We start from the raw sequence: 20,836 nt of genomic DNA, 5'->3' as shown, positions 1-20,836 counted from the left end.
ATGCTTACAGAGGTTCGGTCACAGAGAAACGAGCAAGGGGAATGGCTGCTAGCTAGACTGAATTTTGGTGAGCCCCCTCTATCTCACCCCTCCAAATGAAGGACCTCAGGACACTTACATCCCAAAGCTACAACCTACACATAGATTCCATTGCATGCTTTTTGCTAAAAAAAACAAAACACCAATGTTGCTGTGGACCGATGCTATTCCAACAGATGTTGGACATTATATTCAATAAATGCTAAATATTTTAAATGCACTACTATGTTAAATGTGGGGTCCTAGATGCTCTGTGAGTTTGGTGGTTTTTCTTGCAGACGTTTCATAACACAACTAGGTAGCACCATCAGTGCTAGAAGGGAGTGTTGGCAAACCTCTCAGACTGATGATGTCACCTAGCTGGGTCATGAAACCTATTGCAATTCCTTGATCAAATTCTCCATCTGATGTATAAGCAGCCCATTCAGGACCTGACAATGTAGATTAAAGGTCACTTAAAAGGCAGAGCAGTCAAGCAGACACACAATCTCCTATGAATGTAACATAACCCTATTTTCTTTGTAGGATACGCTGTTCACACAACCACCCCCAAAGTCCTCCAACATTGGGTCAACTGGTTATGCACAAAGGTTACACAACAGAAGCTTGGGAGAAACCACGGATCTATCAGTAACAAAGGACATCCAATCCTTTTAGCTTGAGAAAGAAATACCTGGGCAGCTTCTGTCAAATGGATCAGATAACGTTCATTCAGTGGTTCAGGATGAGGACCTTGATCTAAGCATCATCTCTGGGACCAGCAGCTACATCCAAAGAAAGCTGCTTGAGATCTTTAACCCTCCAAGATTCTCCTGAACATTTCCATGTAGGACACTTGCGCAGGAAAGAATGAGTCATACCCCAGATTCTGTGCCTGCGTGTATGTGTGTGTGTGTTTTACCATTTATAGTCAAAAGAGGGCTAGAAATAAGCTGTCACCAGATCCCCAGAGGACACATTCAGCCTCCATCTCATCTGCCACATCTAAGTCTTATCTCCAAGGGCCATCTCTGGTAGGAAAAATCAGAGCGTGGGGCCATGGAACTCCATGTCAGTGGTCAGGAATCTTTTCTTGCTCGCAGCTTCAAAAAAAAGGAGTTGAAAAATTGTCCATCGGTCATTTAGAAGACGTGCTCCTGAGTGACGGTTATCAACAACCATCGAGCACACTGTCCTGTGTTGAAGGTCTGTGGAGATTCTCAGTCATCCAGGGCTTGGTTATCCCCCAAAAAGATGCTTTTTCAAAAGGCAACTGGATTTCCTTTGTTTTTCCTTGAAGGCGTTTCGCTTCTCATCCAAGAAGCTTCTTCAGTTCTGACATTCTGACATTCGGTCAGAACTGAAGAAGCTCCCCGGATGACAAGCGAAACGCCTTCAAGAAAAAACAACAACGTCCAGCTGCCTTTTGAAAAAGCCCCTTTGGGCACCCTGTCCCGATTTATATTCCACAATACGTGAAACTGACCAGAGTAGAGAGAGAAAACAGAGGAGCTTCTGGAAGCTACGCATAAACTGAGTGAGGTTTTTTTTTAAAACTCCCTTTTAGAGAAGATAAAACTTGAAAGAAGGAAGGCCGCATTCTTATAAACCAGTGGTGGGAAAAATATCCTAATGTGAGGAATGAGAAGCATCAGCAGCAGGCCAGGTGTGCTCCTGGTTTTACCTGTGGCGTTGGGGGCTCCACTTTCCTCTTCTTCTTTTGATTCTGCTTGTTCGTCCTTGGGTAGACCACCAGCATCTCCAACCACCTGAAGGCAAGGAGGCAAGTTGAGAATTGCCCCCACTGAATAAACGGGGACAGTGGAAGGGGAATAGCCAGACAAAATGAGCAACAGCTCCCCCTTCCTCAACGGATGGAGGCTCCTCTCCCCCTTTAAACACACACACACACACACACACAATGGGACACTCTGAAGAAATAGATCCCAAGGCAAGCAAGAGAGAACACGGAAAGGAGAGGAAGACTCTCTAGAAAGATAAAATCAATTCTGGTTGTTCTCCTTCACCAAGGACCTTCACCTCAATGCTTCCTGCTCATTTCAAGGAGAGCAAGTAGAATAAAAGATGAAATTTAGGAGCGTGTTCACTCTTGGCCAACCTTTGCACAAATGCCACGCAGCTCACATCTATCACAACTGAGTGGGACAAACCGATGGCTCCCTAGATCTGAATTCCTCCCCACACATCCTCTGGATGGTATTTTCCCAAGGAGCTACAGAACGTCCTCAACTGCTTCTTCTCACAGCTCTGCAGGATGAACCTGTGACTCTACCATGTCCTGCAGGATGCCAGGACCAGCTCCAGCATCTCCTGTCTACAAAAGCAGAGTCCAAAGCTCACCAGAAAAGCATGGAAGGCTGGCCCTCTCTTGCTCAACGAGTTCCACGCCCAAAGATATTCCCAAAGCCAGCAGCGAGCTCCAACCCATCTCTTCCCAAGGTCAGCAAACCACAAGCCACCCCAGCACGCACCTAATACGTTCCCTCAGAACAATGTCAGCTCTGCCCGACAGACCTGTCCCAGCTCGGACATTCAGGAAAGAAAGACCCTCGACTCCATTTGTAGCGAAAGGTATACACCTGGCTCGGTGGGCCACCATGTCTTTCCTCAGCAGTAAGGGGTAGACATTCTCAACACAAATCACACTTAGTAATCTACACATGGATGGAGGGACCCATCCTTCTTTTCTCGGAACAGCACGGGTGCTGCCCTGCGCGGCTTTGCAGGCTGAATGAACCCTCGGACTAGGTTCTTATCCATAAAGGGCTGGAGTTCATCCAGTTCCTTTGGGGTCACAGAATAGAGTTTCGGCTTGGGTAGTCCCAGCAATATTTCTATGGAACAGTCTGTGGGGCAATGGGGGGCGGGGGGGGGGAAGTATGTCCGAGTCCCGCTTCATTGTTTATGCCTCTGAACAATCCCAGGTCTTCTCTGGACCTCAGAGAACTCAATCGTGGGCTCGGCAGGAAAGCAGATCTCCAAGCAGAGGACGGGACCCGATTACCAAGAGGTGGCAAAGCAGCCCATCTGAGAACCAGCCAATCTTGCTGAGCAGGTTGGATTCAGCTCAGCCCATCTCTCTCTGTCGCTGTGGCTCGGTGTGTTTGCACTTCCATTGCGTCTTAGCTTTATCCCTTTTCAGGATTTACAGGTTTTTAGCAGCAAGCACAACATAAATTAGAGAGCGACAATGCCACCCTGCCACAGCCTCCTTTAGATCTGTGTGTCTGGCTCCGAGACTGGCGCAGGGATCCCTCTGTGCCTTGACTCCATAGTCCCCTGCCTCTGAGACATTCATCTGCATTTTGTTTCTAAGCCAACATGCGTCAGATAACTAAGAATAATTGGCAGCTTCCTGATGCTGTCAGCCAGGGCTGGGCACCCTTGAGGCTGGCAGGATCTATTTGTGATCTGTTTGTTTGTTTACGAAAACCAAGTTCTGCCAAGGGAGTTAATCTAAATCTCCTCATCTCTTTAAACAGAAAACATTTCTCCGAAGTTGGCCTCCAACTTTAGCTCAGGCAAGAAAGTGTGTTTCTCCCTTACACTTTCTGGAGACCAAGGGCTGCGATAAACAAAGGTAGTCTCCTTCGAGGCAACTGTAACAACTGGGAGGATGCGAGAGATTCTTTTGAAGTCCACAAGGGGTTAAGAGCCCAGAATCCTTGACATGAGGCCAGACCAATCTAAGGCACCACCCTGTTCAGCCCATACAGGTGGCCCTTCTCTGTTGGAAGCATCTGATCTCCTACCTATATTTCCCCCCTTATTTTCTGTGGGAGAGCCACTGAGCCCGAATAATATGCCCAGATGCCCTCTGAACCAACATTGGAGTAACATCCCATGCACCTTAGCCCATGTGACTTGCACCCTGAAGACCATAAGAAGGTGGTTCCTCAAAAATGGTTAGATGAAGAACCAACCCCGTTCTTGATGGCCTCAGGAGCAACCCCAACAGTAGACTTTGGCTACTCCCAAGCGCTTTCTGGAGCTCCGTTCTAAAGAGTTCTCACATGCAGCCCACCCACTCCTTCCTGCCCCCAGCCCTTTGCTCACCCACTTATGATTTCCTTGTTCTCAGCTCGGATGAAGTGCTCCTTCTCGGGTGTCAAGATGCACAGTGAGAACTTCTGTCCAGTCCGATTCTCTCCATCCACAACATCTGTACACTGGTTCATGTTGATGGTTCCTTGTGGCAAAGTGGTGGGCTGGAAAGTAAATGGAGAACAATGAGCAAGTTAGAGGAGAAACTATGGAATGACCACCCTTAAGCTAGTCCTCAACTAATGGTCAATCATTTAGCAGCCACCGTAAATTACGACAGCGCTGAAGAGCGTGACTGGCCCTCCAACTTACGACCCTACGGTTCCATGATTGTGATTTGGTGCCTGGCAACCATCTCGCATTTATGACGGTTGTAGCCATCCTAGGGGTCATAATTTGTGACCTTTCCAGGCATTTTATGTCAAGCAAAGTCAACGGGGACGGTCACAGGTTGCAGAGATGCAATGTTTCACTCACGGATGGCACCGCTTCACAAAAATCTATCCAGTCCTAATTGTGGTCATAAGTCAAGGACTATCTGCAGTTTCTCCAAATATGGCAGGACCACTTTGGGACTATTGTAATGGTTTGTTTTCAGTATATTTTCCTTTCTAACATTCAACATGCTTGGAAAAGTGTCTCTATTTTTTTAAGCACTTCTACAACCTGATCCTCTACATATGTACTCGGGTCATCACAACTTTCAAAATTTCAGACCCCAGTCCCTTGTTTAAGGCAGTTTAAGGTGAAGCCTGCCCCCCCACCCGACCCCACCTGGTTTTCATTCCAAACTATGCTTCGCCTTCCGTTTGGCCCCACCAACCGTCTGAGCTACGTCACGCCCCTGAAACCAAGCTTTCCAAATCCTGCAAATTAAAACTTTAAAAAAAGCAAACTAAACACGGGCTCACCTCCCACTATTCTTAACATCGTAATTTTAAATGCCGGTTTTAAAATTGGCAGCATCCACCCCCCAGCCCCCAACCCCCCCCCCAAAAAAGAAAAGAAGACACAACATTGACGGAGGCTAAAAGTATCTCAGGAGGAAGACTGAGCCAAGAAGAGGTTACATCCGACTTTCTCTACTGTGGTTTCCACCTGAAAAGTCATCTCCGTGACTCACACCCTCTTGCCAAGATACACACACACACACACACACACACTCCAAATGTCTTTTTTTTCCAATTTTCTCCAATCACCAAACCAATACATATACACAGACACACATGGAAGTAGTGCTCGACTTACGTCTACCTGCAATGGGGACCATAAATCTGGTCATAAGTCACTACGGTCAGAGAAATGCACCTGACAGGGACCAGGCAAAAGAAGTATGGTATAAGCTCTGGGTGCAAGAGTTCCTTCAAGATTTGCAGACACATCAGAGAAAAAGAAGAAACAAGGAGAGCACAAAACACAACGGCGGGCTCTGGGATGCATTTGCTTCTTACTTCAGGTTTGTCTCACACTGTGCGGTCCGTAGGTCATAGAGACCACCATTCTCCATCTCTTCATAGCTTGGGTCCTCAGGAAGAGGAACTAATCAAGGAGAGAAGCAACCTGGAACTAAGGAAGAATTTCCTGGCAGTGAGAACAATTAACCAGTGGATCAATTAACCAGTGGGTGCTCCAACACTGGAGGGTTTTAAGAAGAGACCGGACAGCCATTTGCCTGAAATGGCATAGGGTTTCCTGCCTGAGCAGGGGGTTGGACTAGAAGACCTCCAAGGTCCCTTCCAGCTCTTATTCTGTAAGACTGTGAAACCGTCCCCAGATCTTCTGCTAGTCAGCAGAAACCTCACCAAGGTTCCACACAAATGCCTTAGTGTGATGTTTCTGATGCCGGTGCAACATTCACATGTGGAAAGAAGGAGAAGGTGGGGGGAAGAAGCAAAGCAGTAGCCAAATCTGCTTTTTGCTGGAGGGATGATGACAACCCTGCCGTTTCCCCTGGTAGCGTTTCAAGGAAGGCTGTGGTGAGATCAGCCAGAGGACACGTTAAAGGAGGTTTGAAGTTTACTCAAGACAGAGAAGCAAGTCTAAACAGCCGGCCAGCCAGGAGCAGAGAGGGGGATGACAAGGTTGAAGAGCCATGGATGGCTTCCCCTTAACCCCATCTGGTCCCTAGAGAGAGACCACTATTGACTTTGTTCTTGGACTTCCCAAAGCTTTGGAGAAGTCTTCCTGAACTAGTGGGCCTCCTTAAGCCAACCTGGATTTGATCCACCCGAGCAACTTTCATTTTATGGGGGAGGGAACCAGATGGGTCTGAAAACCGGAAACTGAAATCGATGGTTCTCAATTGGCATGGAGCCAGGACTCCCCTTTAATAAGGTAAGAGTTCAGAAGATTCTCTCCCCCACCTGGGAGACAGCCCAGCTCTCTGATGCTGCAGCTGTAGGAGATTACGAGCATGTTTAGCCTGGAGGAGAGAAGACTTCAAGAAGACATCATACTTGTCCTCTGTTATCTGTCACGGAGAAGATGAGGCCAAAGAGTTTGGAGTTGCTCCAGAAGACAAGCCAATAAGAGCAAGGCTTTGGCGATGGCATTATGGGTCAACCGTTGAACGTTGAGTGATGCCTCCAGAATTGATTTGGCAGGTGTTGTCTCGCTAGAGTTGCTCTCCGGTCATTTCCTCCAGAGGTTGTGGGTGTTTGGGGAACTGTCCTACAGAATCCAGAGGGAAGGGGCTGGAGAGGAGGATTCTGAGCGTCGCAATCCCAAAACTTCTGGAAGGCGGCTGCTGGCAAGAGATTTGGATTGGGAAGCTGGGCTGTTCAGCAGGCAAGTCACAGTTGCAGGCAAGCATCCCCTTATAAGGAAAAATGGTCTGAGACCAAAAAAAAAAAAGCTTGTTTGATTCGGTTGCTGAGAGAACAGGGGGTGGGAGGGGGAGGGGGGAAGACCTTCCTGTGCAAATCATCCCAGCAGCCCGTTAGCGTTTTGGCTGATTGCACGCCCAGCTAGAAGCATGTCAGTGAAATCTGTCTTTAAATGTCGATGACTTGAAACTTGTTGAGTTGGAAATGGAGGGAGAAGGAGAGCATATAAGTTAATGGCAGGTCAAAGACAAATACTTTCTCCAAGTCCCCTGCATTTCCCTTTTTGCTCTGGGTTCAAAGAATTAATAATGACACCAACAGCCTCGGTCTATCGTTGGTTGTTGGACCAAGTACTCAATCGCTTGGGATGTAGAGCGACAGTCCAAGGGTATTTGAGTAGAGGAGGTCTGGAAGAAGAGCTAAGAAGGAGATTTCTGCTAGCAAGGTCAACCAAGACAACATGGCTTGATGGCAGCCATGACTACATATCAATTGGAAGTCCTGCCTCTCTGTTACATGTGAAAAAAGAGATGAGGTCTCAATTATAGGGCTGCAGCCATGATCTTGACTTCTGGACCTTCCAAACCCTCTACAGCAGGGGTCTTCAAACTTGGCCCTTTTATGACTGCTGGACTTCAACTCCCAGAATTCCTCAGCCAGCGTGCCTGACTGAGGAATTCTGGGAGTTGAAGTCCACCAGTCATAAAAGGGCCAAGTTTGAAGAGCCCTGCACTACAGACATCCCTGGAGATGTCAACAGTACTTGTTTCTCCACGGGGCTCGAGGAACAGCTGACACCAGGATTGTCTAGTGGAAAAGGCAAAACACTGTAAACAGGGTTGTGTGTGTCTTCAAAAGGGGAAAAAAGACAAAGGAATATTTAGTTCTGTGCATTGGCACCCACTTGCTAACAGATGGTCCGCTACATCTCCAGGTAAGGTCTGGGAAAGTCCAAATCCTGATGTGTAAAGTACCAGATGGCTGCAATTAATCCATCTCCATGGAAAAACATTTCCTGTGTTTCTCACGAGAACCGTCAAATCCGAAACAGCATTTCTGATACCTTCTGACTAGCATAGAGAGAGGATGTGCAACCATTTCTTTCCAGTTCTGCATCTGAGAACCAGACAGAAGTTCAAAGGTACTCAAGAGGTCTCCTACACGGCCCCCAGGATTCAAATCAGCAGCTCCATTTTAGGAACAGCTGCATCTGTAGGTATCCACTGCCAACCGGGATTCAGAAAGAAAGGGGCCTGTGTCTTCTTAACTCTTCTACAAATAGGTCCATTGTCTGGGAAGGCAGGAAGTAACCTCAACATAATTAGCGCAACACAATTAGTCCTGTTTGGGATTGCCAAACCCAAACAGTAACGAACGCCTCCTTGTAGACCAACAAATTGATGGGGACAATCAAATCACGTGTCATCTGCTGTCATGCCCAGCGGTTGCTCCATCTTAGCAACCTACCTGGTCAACATTCCAAGGCCCACGTTCAACCATACGTGAACAGACTGGACTTCTGCGTACGCTTAACTCGCTGCTGAGAGTTGATGTTTTTGTCAACACTGGAGACCACAATCACCCCCACTGTGGTTCCCAACACTGGAAAACATGAGAAAGCAACAGCAAACAGGGGTCAGGTCCTCTCCAGCGGGGATTCATGCCAAAGTCTTGACTCTGGGCTGATCTTTTGTGGACAACCAATGAAAAGGTCTCCTGTTTCCTTTTGGGAAAGGATGAACACTGCTCAAAGGGGTAGCAAAAGCAAGGCAGTTCCTATCTTTACGCCTTGACTCATGCAGAGGGGATTCTCGCTTCCTGTTAGGGGCATCAGATGTGGGGAAAGGCCTCTGGTCCCTCCCGGTCCGCAGAGAAAGTCTGTGGGAAGCCCACCACCTCCCATTAAGATTTTCCGCCTGGCTGTTTTTCTGAAGCACCCGATGTTCGAGCCCTGAAACCCCAGCCCTTCCCCTTCTCATTGGGGAATGCTGGAGTCCTTCCCCTGCCTGTGCATTTAATTCTCCTTTTCCAAACTCCTTGAACAAATCTCCCAGTCTCTTGCACATGCACAAACACACGTACACACAGCATATCTGGGGCTCCTTTGTCGAGAGGATGCTGGAAAGCTGAGCTCTGTGCAAGGAACAATCCTGGAGAGGCCGGAAGAGGCATTGCTACGCGACCGTTTATTTCTGCTGCCGAAGTAAAAATAGAAAATGGAGGAGACAACAGAGGACCTGAAAGAGCGGCTGGCAAGGGAACAATCTGGAGATGGCTTAAACATAGACATTAATCTCTGGTGACGGGCAAAGAGCCCCCCCTCTGGGGCACCAAGCAGAGAAATCTGAAGTTTTGCCTCCAGGGTCACCCAGAACCTCCAAACCTACTTGTTAGCTAGGAACTTTACGGACTTCTTTGGACAGCCACTTGCCAGGAATGGTAAGGTCTCCTGCTTGAGGATGGGTTGGACTAGAAGACCTCCAAGGTCCCTTACAACTCTGTTATTCTGAAAAGGACTGCTCAGTTAGTCCATCATGGGTGGAGGTGACCTTCCCTTAATTGCTCAGAAGTTCTACCATCTTTTCTTCTCCGAGAATTACGCACCCAATGATTGCAGACAACTGATCTATTCTTTTTCCTTGGCACTCAAGACACCATACACAGATATATATTTTTTCTAGGCAATTCCCTCTCTAGGTCCAGATCTTTCCCTACTAACCTGTCCGTGCTACAGCATTGGATTGGGTCCAACCTCTACAAAACTGAAATGGAGACTCTTCACATCATGAAGAAACGGGCTATGCTGGCTCAGGAATTCTGGGAGTTGAAGTCCACGAGGCATAAAAAAGCCAAGGTTGCCTACCCCTGCCCTATAGGAACCCATCTTGCACCTTGATTATTGCAATATACTCTTCATGGGTCTATTCCCCAAGTTACATTGGAGATTTAGCTGGTAGAGTGCCCATACGAACCTGGACCCAGAACTCTAGAGCTCCCTATTTCAAATAGAATAGACTTGCCCAAAAAGATTCGTCTCCAGAAGCTAGGTTAGACCCAGCATCACTCTTCTTTCCTAACCAAAGTTAAAATGCTGCTCTACTGGAGGGCTGTCTCGAGGTTAATTTATTGAGGGAATGCCACAGATTTGTTGACATGATTTTATGAATTTTGATTTTTGCAATTAGCGCGTCCTTCTACTGTAGATGTGCTTGTCTGTTTTGCATTCCTCTCCCTATACCACCGGGAATTGCTTGATGACGATCGCAATTTCCCCCCTGGAAGGTAACTAATTGCTTGATTGCAACTCTAATACATAAACAAACAAATAAAAAACATGGCTTCATTGCCTCTGAACTCCAACGCTGGTCTTGCTGCTTCTGGGACTCTTTCCAGATGTTGCTTTTGTTTTACAAAACCACAGCACCACCAACACCACCACAAGTCTCCACCAGAACAGCTCTCCAGGTTTTCATCAGCCACCGGTGGATGCAGTTCTGGCTTACGCTACCACTGATGGACCTATCTGAAGCCACCCCAGCGAGGACCTCCTCATTTGTGGCTCCACCCTTAAGGGACTCCCTTCTATGGAGGATCCGAGAGGGTCTTCAATGGGTTTGCCAACCCCTCAACACGCCTCTCTTTGTATCCTCGAGAAGTTGGAATTTTCTCTCTTTGTGGGCCTACCTTTGATCTAAATTCTGTTCGCTGCTCCCTGACTTCGCTTTAAAGAAGACGACCAGCCCCAAACAATGTAATATTAATGAGGCTCCAGAGCCAAGAAGAGTGTTATTAATCGGGAGAGACACTAATAGCCTTGATGGATGAAGAACAGGCTTAGGTCTCTGTCTGCTTCTGAGATCGTTTGGAGCGCCAGAAGAGCGAAGGGTTTACTGGGTATGAAACGCCTCTTTTCAAACATCTCAACCCATCAACCCAACTGCTATAAACATATTTATCTACGTAGCGTCCAGTTTCATTATGCCGGTGCCAAGCTTTTAGAGAACTGAGAATCTCCGTAGACATTAAGCTTTTAGAGAACTGGAGCGATGCAAGGGAGACAACAAGGGGTCATCCAGTTAAAGGCCAATTTAACAGCAGCAAGAGGAACCACATGAAGGATCTGAGGTCATCAGAGCTTTATTAATCACAGCTTAACAGACACCCCCAGCAGAAAACCACGAACACCTTAGTGAGTGTACACAAACAAGCGTGGCACAGGCTAGAGAAAAGGTGGGCATAAAGAGCCATTTCCAGATAGTCCTGCTCCTTCTGCGTTCTCCTCTACCTTCTATGCGACAGCCTGCATGGAAGAAGCAGGGACTTCTGAAGCCTCTAGCTGATCTCATGCAAGGACAGCTTGTAAAATGAGGTCTGAGAGGCAGGCCCTAAGGGAATCCCTGGCTGTCCAGCTCTGGGACACTCTGGGACTTGAAGTCCACCCTTCTTAAAGTTGCTGAGGTTGACAAACACTGCTCTAGAGCTTCCTCTGTCTGCATATCCAAGGCTGCAGAGTTGTCTTCAGTTCCCTAGTCATGGAAGATATGGGTCCTGGGACATGATACGTCATCCTAGCTGGTTTTAAAACAGGTTTCTAGCGCTTAAGACTGCAGGCAGAGATCAGAGTGTCTTGGGAGAAGTCTCATGAATGGCAAGAGCAAGAGAAAGTTCAAAGCAGGCCTGACAAGTGTTCTGCTTTCATTCTAGCCGTGGAACTTCACACCTTGCTTTGCCCACAGGAAGAAATAAAAATGTCATTAGATGAGTAAGCTAGATGGGTTTTCACCCTTCTCAACATATCAGAATGACAGAATGACAGAGTTGGAAGGAAATTTGGGTAGGGGGCCTAAGGCAGAGCCTTGGGGTACCCCACCTATCATCTTGGCCAAGGGTTGGGATTTGGGATCCTGGTGTTTTAAGCAAAACCTGCAATCCCCAAGCCACCAGTGGCTCCAAAAAGTAGTCCAGGTACGACTGAGATACCTGAGGAAAGTCTAACGGTGCTCAAGCCAGATGTGAATAACAAAAATGTTCAAGTCTCTAGCAGGATGGTCAAGAATGGAGACCAGAATTGGCCTCCAATTCAAGGTGGTTTTCACCTCCAAGGATGCGAAACTGGGCAACTTAGCCCTTTACATGAAGACTTCACAATGCGAGCCCAAAGTTGATAAACCACCAGCTTCTCTTTTCTCAGAACATGGTGGAAATAAGCAGGAAGAAAAGGAGATATCTTTCTGAGAAGAAACCCCAAACAAACAAGTGTGGCAAAGTCAGAGGACCAAAAATGAATTTACTATCCAAATGCTGCCTAGGCCCCCTAGTTCTCACAACCACAATCCTTTCAAGTTTTTTTTTACTTCATCCCATTTTCCCTCCCCACATATCCTGTGGACTTGGAGAGCTGGGGAAAGGATCTGGGACATAAAAAGATTTGAGGCTTGATCGAAAAGTATGGGAAAAGCGGGAAGCTACAAAGAAAGTTTAACTTTCTTGCAAGTTCATTGACTGGCTGTAACTCTTTTGCTAAGTCATTGTTGAATGTTCAAAGAGAAGACTTCCAATAAAAATAAAGGGAGGGGAAACACATCGGCTTGGGAATTCTCCAATGACAAAAGAAGATGATCGTCTGGGGGAGAAGGGATGCAGCAAAAGGGTTAAATGCCGCTGATATAATTGCTGCCAAATCACTCATTTTTGGCGCCAGGCTTAAGTAAACAGCTTAGATATAAAACACAGTACAAGCATATTAAATAAATAGTTGTGTTTTTTTTAAAAAAAAGACACTCAACTAAGCCAGACAAAATACCATAAAAAGAAAACAGTAATTAATATTTTTTTTTTGGTAAATACTTGTAAAGTTGGAAACAAGGGTAGAAGAGACGATGGCTGTGAACATATTTTAATGTCTCACATCAGCCACTGAATCTGTCATTCAGACCTCCACGTTTAAAAGGAGACCATCCTTACGGCAAAGATGACGATGTGAAAACGGTGCAGCATCGGTTAAAATTATCAACTGCGATTTGAAATGTAAAGAGCTGTAAATCCTGAATTGGCCTCTCTTTTGTGGGTGCCTAAACTTCCCAAATCATATTAATTTTTAAGATATTCTATATTCTAGTTTGAAGAGTAATCACGTGCAGAGCCAATGGCCTGCCAGACATGATGTTTTTCTTAAAAAAAATTTTTTGAAGGAAAATGTATCCTGAACTGAATTCCTTCAGTGAAATGGACCCCCAGCCTAGATCTGTTGAGGACATTTTTAATGTACCTTCTCTACTAATGAAAAGCTACAGAGCAACTTAACCAAGTATCTCCTACTAATTAAATTAGAATAATTCTACAGCTGCAAAATTACGATTACAGCAGCCTGTAATATTCCTCAGTGGAGAATGCTGCAGGGCTTGGAGGGTCAATTTTATTAATTTTTCACTCATGAGTTTCTTGAGGAACATCTTCACATTCTTCAAGATCTTTCCCAACACACCTTCCCAAACCAGCCTAGGTGGGGCTCCCAATCAGCTTTGCTAGTTTCATTCCACTGACCTCTGTCCCCAATAAGCTTATACTAAACTAACTCACAAAGATGAATAACTACATTATATATATATATACACACACACACGTATAGGCAGATAAGGAGATCAGTATCACATCCGCTTTCTTATGTTTTGCAGGAAAAGCAAACCAGAAACTCCTCCCCTTTTTTGTCTAGCGCCAACTCACTAGTGAAATGTTGGCAGACACGTCAAAAGGAGTAAGACAAATATATATTTAGCGTAACGGGCAATAATCGGATTGAAAAAAAGTTATAGAAGTCTTAACTTTGTATCAGCTGAGTCTGAAAGGCATTACTCAACGTGAAGAGGAACAGAAAATCTCGATTTTTATCAGAGATGGAATGAGAAATTACAAGGATAACTGGTAGGAATTGCTTATCTAATAGGCAGCTACTCTCTCCTCGTATTGTGAAGACTTAACCGATTCCCATCTGAGATTTGTACAGCATAAACATCCAGCGTAAAGCAAATCACGTTGTGAAGGACGAGACGAAGAAGGAAATCAAAGCCTTTACTCAGAAGTCTTCTGCTGGGTCAAAAAAAACCCATCCAAGATGCAGGCAAATCAAACTCCTACCCCTTCTGCAAAAATCACACGAATTAATTCCACCCTCTTAAAGACTGGCTACTTTCTCTTCATTGATGGAGAAAGCTTTAGATGGCAACTGAGCTCCAAAATCTTGGCCTGAGCAGGAGAGGAGACAATCCCAAGGCCTGTGTGTGAAAACTAGAAACATCAGATTCCCACATCTTCCCCAGGAAGTCTCTCTCTGCCTTTTGGAAATGACAACTACCGTATGATAAAATAGCCTGTTGCTTTCCTCCTCTTCTCCAGCTACTAATCCCAAACAGCTTCTTACCAGCTGCTCCTCCATCCTTACATAGAAAATATAACTTCACCACCGCACCACAGTCATTGGGGACCGTGTCAAAACATAAGCTCCAGCTGAAGGCTTACGGCACCTGGCCCCGATCATGGGAACTCAATTCCAGATAGCTTTACTCAACGGGCAACTCCGTTGTTGACGCTGCCTCTCCTGGGAATGCTCGATTAACAAGAGCAAGAGTAGACGGGGACTGTACTACACAACCCATCAAAGACAAGCTCTTTTGCTAATCCAAGGGTGCCATTCACCAGGTACCCAATGGCACTTTTTTTTTTCTTCTCTTTGGAAAACCACACTGAGACATCTTGCTTCAACAGACTTGGATATGAATAAACGAGTCACCTGTTCCCTTTTGGCATCTCTAGTTTATTTTAAGAGCATCATCTGCAGATGTTTCATTCCTCACCTGCAGGCAACTTCTACAAACTTCAGACTGAGGTTAGAAGCAAGCAAGCAGAGGCAAGTTCTGAACCCAAAGGGCAAACTATCCAAGGTCTACATCAGGAAGATACCAATAAAGGAGAATATTTGCAGCTCAGAGTTGAAATGAGGGGTCCTTGGTACTCTCCGAGCTTGGCTGTTTTCTTGCAGATGCTTCATTACCCAAATTAGGTATGATCTTCGCTAATTTGGGTAATGAAGCATCTGCTCAGAGAGCACCAAGCACCCCTCAGATCAGGAAGGGTGAGAATGGACCACCCAGGAGGAGAAGCAAAGAGGCTGCTGCTGGCTGGGGAATTCTGGGGGTTGAGGTCCACACCTCATAAAGTCGCCAAGTCCGAAGAACACTGCTCAAACTCTGACCTCTTGCGACCTTGGAAGCGCTCACCTCCTCACAAGCCCACCACGAGCATTAAAGGAGAGGAAATTGCCTGATCTCAAAATAAATAAAAAAAAACACAAGGGACTCACCATCTCGTCCAAGGCGTAGCGGAGAAGACCATGCTCGTAAAGGATGAAGAAGCGCCGTTGCCATTTCTAAACAAGGGAAAGGAAAAGAGGCCACATGGTTAAAACCCCAGAGAATTGAAGGCTTCAAATGAGGTCTCCCCAGACTGGGGGTCTTTCAGAACGGATGGAATTCAGTGTCCATCCAGATTTGTGGTGGAGAAGCCGTTTTGTTTTCCTTCTCCTCTCCATTCCTCCCCATTTCTGCACACCAGAGGAATAATATCTGCAACCTTTTAAGACATGAAGGGACACCCACCCCCAAATGTCTGGAGTGAGACCCCCAGCTGTCCAAAAGTTGCTGCCATTTTTTAATGCAACAGAAAGGAGATTGCACAGTGCAGTGAGAACAGTATCGAACGGATGAATTGTAAATATTAAAATAAGGGGAATTTTTCCTGATACAACCAATTTCAGGGTAGAGGTCCTGACCCTCCCCCAACTCAAGGGCTCCAAGGAGTTTTGCATACCCTGCTTTACGGAGACCCCAAATTCTGGAAAGAGCCCCCAGCAGAAAGAAAACTCAGGATTGTGTGCTGAGATCAAGGTCCTGCAGTTATTCGAGCACTGAAAAAACCAGATCCCCTAGCCCATCTGGATAGCGAGAAGGCTGGCATATAAATTTAACAATAAATAAAATTTAAGAAATTTGAACTCGCTGCCCTTCATAGCCCAGCGAGGTGGAAGGAACAGTCCTTACCCGGGAGCGATGCACAGGGTTGTCAAAATCCGTGCCTTCGGGCGCCAATAGAAGCCACCCACCATAAATAGGCTTGGCCTGAGAACAGAACGAGGAAAAGATAAGTTTGATTTGTTTTTAAAGGGTACAATTTCCAACAATTTACTCTGTGATGCAATTAATAACCCTGGAAGGGCCAGTTATAAAATCTGGCAGAAGACAAGACAAGATCATCCTCATTTAGTGAGCGCAGTTGGGACTGGCAAGAAGGTCGTTAAGCAAAGCAGTTGCTAAGTGAAATGTACATCTATGCTTACAACTTGACTGGTTATGAAGTGACTTTTTCATCATTGTCATAGCTGTGAATGGTTGCTGAATGAAGACTCCCCTGTGTATACACACACACAGAGAGAGAGAGAGAGAGAGAGAGAGAGAGAGAGAGAGAGAGAGAGAGAGAGAGAGAGAGAGAGAGAGAGAGAGAGAGAGAGAAATGCATTGTGTCTGCAGGATACAAGAAACTTCTCCAGGAATGTGTGTGATATTGTGCCTCTTTAAGTGGACCTCCAGAGCAGGACTGATTTCTGAATGAAGCTTTGGGAGAACAGCAAACCATGAAAGAAATCGAACTGAGTTAACATCCACAACGGACACACAACTGAGATCTGAACTGAAGGGCCGTACTGCGTATGTTTTGCAAGGCGCCCCTTCAAGACACGTCACTGCATTAAAAAAACAACTTATAAAGCAACAGAGTCGCTTGGGGTGTTTTATTTTTTTTAAAAAAAATTTAAATTTATTTCCAAAGTGAAAACACAAACTTCCACAGAAGAGCAGAAAACAAAGCACTTTTATCAGAGTCACTTTTTTGAGATGGGCAGCTACAAAAACCAAATAAATAAATAAAAAGTAACTTCTTTCCTTAAACTCCGTGGGCATCAAGGTCTAAATTTGTTCCCCTCTTCCAAGAACGGAACTCATCTTGAAGGAGATTTTATTTTTGAAACTCTGAATGTTCCCTCCTGTCCGCTGGGTTGTTCTCCTGTCTAAAATAAATACCTGTAAATGCCTTGGAGCAGAAATAGCCTTTTCCTGGTATATTCCTAGCTCTGGGTTAGTAATCAAAACCAAAACAAAGATGGGCTGTTTGGTGGTTGTTGTTGTTTTATAAACAAAAAAAACCCGCAAACTCTGAAAAAAGCTGAAGCCAAACAGGGCTTGTTTATTTGAAGCAGGCACCAGCCAAATAAAAACCAGTTCCTGCGTTTAAAAACAAAAATATCCTGAGCTCAGTTGAATGAATCCTCCTCTAAACCTGTTCTGCAAGTCCAAGGATGTTGCAAGATGCTCGTCTAAACCCAGGCCTGCAACCACCTCCAGATAAAAGAGGGGAATCTGTCAGTGCTCCACCCTGTTCCAAACGAGGAAGGCTTCGGGTTTTTTAAAAACATGCCATTCTCTGAACTGGTAGGTATCAGAAGTGTTTCTGATAGAAATCAAGCCAACGAGAAGATAAAATGGGTCTGGATTCTCTGCGCAGACATGCATTTTTCTCTGTTTGTCCCTGTTTATTCATTCTTCTCGGGCCCAGCCAATGTGACACACCCACCCCAATATTCTGTGCAAATTTATGCTTGCTTAAGTGGGGTAAAATGAACAGGCCTCCTTCACAGAGAAAAAAAAACACGGTTTGAGTGGAGTCGAAAGGGTTCCACAACATGGCTGGGCAAACTCAAACTTGACCCAGGAATTTCAATCCCATTTTCCTCCGGCAAGACCATGGATCCCCATCCCATTTCCCTTTAGATACCGGGTTAAGGAGCAGCATTTTTTTATTTTTGCCCTATGAGAAAAGCAAACTAGACCTCATGAATATTTAAGCGAGCGCCGAAAGGTCTGCTTGCTTTGCTGTTCTTCTCACTTCCAAAGTTTCTAGTCCTCTTCACCTGATGCGCTTTAAATTTATTTTACACTGCAGCAGGCTGGTCATGCTCAATTATACAAAACAGCAGAGCCTTAACAACCGGGTGGACAGATTTAACTTCAGGATTCTAGACCTCATGAATAATGAAAGCACATTTGGAAAAGTATGCAGTTGAGTAGGTGGTGACAGGGATTGTTGTTGGTTTTTTTAGGCGGTGGGTAATCTTGTACGGCAGAAAAAGAATGCAAAGATTTTCAAGGGGGCCAGAAAAATGCCACTCCTCACAATTCACTGCCCCACCCTGGAGCACACAGGAGGGAAAGAGAAGTCTGCAAATCTGTGAGGTTTTTTTTTGTTCCTTTTTTTCTTAAATTTGCTAGTGTCTCCAAATTCAACTTAATTCAGCATCCCATTAGGCCTTCCTTTTCAAGTTGCCCTGCGCTACTCGAATCTCAAGAAGACACCGCGAAGGAAGGAATTATTCCTAATTTAATAATAATAATTAGGCTAGCAGAGGAATGAGGACAAGCCCATCTAGCGACCGTTGCAGATCTTGGCTTCTGCCCGCAAACCCCGATCCTTTTGGATAAAGACGATAATGACAGCATTCAGGAACCCACAACGCCGATTCAAACAAGCTTGGGGAAATATTTGCCATCCCCACCCCCAAAAAGCCATACATATATGAGCTTGTGTAGAAGGAAGGGAGGAAACATGCAAACTCTGGCCAAGTTGCAGATTTCTTCAGGAAGCGCTTGCTTCAAAAAGAATCTCCTTCCTTGAAATCAACAAATACAACTGAGGATGGCTTCCGGCTCCGTTGAAGCGCTGCTGGGATCCTCAAGCCCCTCACCCGCTTCCCACCAGGCATTCTGGTTTACGGTTCCATCCCCTCTTTCCGAATCTGAGCAAACCTGGATCTCAAAGCCGGCTTCCTCCAGCGCCTTCCAGGAGCTCCTGATCCGCCCAAACTTCCCTCGGCTCATGATCGTCTGCTCCTCACTCCCCGGGGCCCGTCTCCTTTCTGCTGGGCGGAGGTGCCGCCTTCCTTCCGTCAGGGGACCTGGGTCCCCACCCACACCTCCGCACAGCCGTACCTGGCCCACACCCTCGGTGGCTGACGGCTGCCGCACCCCTTCTGAACGCAGCGGCTGCAGCAGCGTAAGGCTGCCTGCTCTCCTCTCCCAACTGCCGAGGGAAGAACAGAATGACAGAGTTGGTAGGGCCCTTGGAGGCCTTCTAGTCCAACCCCCTGCTCAGGCAGGAGACCCTAGACCAGGGGTAGGCAAGCTCTGCTCTTTTATGACTCATGGATTTCAACTCCCAGAATTCCTGAGTCAGCTATGCTGACTCAGGAATTCTGGGAGTTGAAGTCCATGAGTCATAAAAGAGCCGAGGTTGCCTACCCTTGCCCTAGACCAGGGGTCTCCAAACTTGGCTGCTTAAAGACTTGTGGACTTCAACTCCCAGAATTCCTCAGCCAGCATGACTGGCTGAGGATTTCTGGGAATTGAAGTCCATAAATCTTAAAGCAGCCAAGTTTGAAGACCCCAGCCCTAGACCATTCCAGACAAGTGGCCATCCCATCTTTGCTTTAAAACCTCCGTTGATGGAGCACCCAACAACTTCTGGAGGCAAGGAGTTCCACTGGTTAATCGTTCTCGCTGTCAGGAAGTTTCTCCTTAATTCCAGGTTGCTTCTCTCCTCGGTTAGTTTCCACCTGTTGCTTCTTGTCTTTGCCTTCAGGGGCTTTGGGAAGATAGGGGCAGCCCCTCGAATATCGGAAGACTGCTATCATGTCGCCCCTGACCCTTCATTAAACTCGCCCTTTGCCCTCAGCTGAACTTGCACACAAGATCGGGCGCTGCCAGTTGGGATAGCAGGTTGAGCAACTGGGGTGGGGGGAAACAAGCCGGGATATCTGCCCCAAATCGAGCAGGAAGCCCCTCCCCACACACAACGCTGCAAGCTGGCTTCGCTTCAGAGGAATCGCCCAGGAGGTCAGCCCAAATGGTGCCTTCAAGTTCCCCTGGCAGAACCACGCCAGGTAATCCCACTTCCTGGGGGCCGCTGAGGATCTCAAGGGGGCCCCTGACCTAGGCAAGGGGCTCTCCGCCGGCACAGCCCGCAACATTTCTGCCCCCAGCCACGGCGGATGGGGAATGTAATCCAGCCGGGAGGGTTAACAAACAGTGATAAAAGAAGTGACGTTCTTCCTGTGTGGAGGTCCCAGTGGCAGAGGCTGTTTCGCCCGTTTCGGTTCTAAGGTCCCCATAATTTTAAGCATTGCAGCGTTTGTTTTTTCTCTTCCCTCCCCAGCGTTTAGTCCTTTTTCATCTTGTGACTTGGACGGTCCTTCCTTCCTTCCTTCCTTCCTGCTCTTCTTTCTCTTCTTTCTGGTTTATTTTTCCTTCCTTCCTTCCTTCCTTCTTTCTCTTCCTTCCTTCCCTGCCTCATCTCTCCTTCCTTCCTTCCTTCCTTCCTTCTTTCCTTCCTTCCTTCCTTCTCTTCTTTCTCTTCTTTCTGGTTTATTTTTCCTTCCTTCCTTCCTTCCTTCTTTCTCTTCCTTCCTTCCTTCCCTGCCTCATCTCTCCTTCCTTCCTTCCTTCTTTCCTTCCTTCCTTCCTTCCTTCTCTTCTTTCTCTTCTTTCTGGTTTATTTTTCCTTCCTTCCTTCCTTCCTTCCTTCCTTCCTTCCTTCCTTCCTTCCTTCCTTCATTCCTTCCTTCTTTCTCTTCCTTCCTTCTCACCTACCTTCCTTCCTTCCTTCCTTCCTTCCTTCCTTCCTTCCTTCCTTCCTTCCTTCCTTCCTTCTTTTTCTTTCTTTCTACTGATGCACTGAGAGCAGAGCAGCAGAGAAACGCTAGCAATTAACCAACGGATTCATCCATGCAGACCTAGTGCTGTGACATGAACAGTTATCAACAACTTTTTTCA

At 46.4% G+C, this 20,836-nt stretch overlaps 1 protein-coding gene across 7 annotated transcripts in view; it reads right to left on the bottom strand.

The window, feature by feature from the left end:
• The window catches only part of MPRIP (myosin phosphatase Rho interacting protein), a 69,784-nt gene that overhangs the window by 41,556 nt on the left and 7,392 nt on the right, over positions 1 to 20,836 (bottom strand). For all 7 annotated transcript variants that reach the window (XM_083372648.1, XM_083372646.1, XM_083372649.1 and 4 more), the window contains 4 exons: positions 16,001 to 16,078; positions 15,265 to 15,330; positions 4,096 to 4,247; positions 1,703 to 1,787 (listed from right to left, as the gene is read on the bottom strand). In XM_083372648.1, coding sequence (XP_083228774.1) covers positions 1,703 to 1,787; positions 4,096 to 4,247; positions 15,265 to 15,330; positions 16,001 to 16,078 — 381 coding nt within the window. The remainder of the gene's footprint in view (positions 1 to 1,702; positions 1,788 to 4,095; positions 4,248 to 15,264; positions 15,331 to 16,000; positions 16,079 to 20,836) is intronic.

The sequence above is a fragment of the Vipera ursinii genome, assembly GCF_947247035.1.
Source record: "Vipera ursinii genome assembly, chromosome: 13".
Classification (NCBI taxonomy): Eukaryota; Metazoa; Chordata; class Lepidosauria; order Squamata; family Viperidae; genus Vipera; species Vipera ursinii.
The sequence above is the reverse complement of the archived record's forward strand: the minus strand, read 5'-3'. Positions and strand labels throughout refer to the sequence as shown.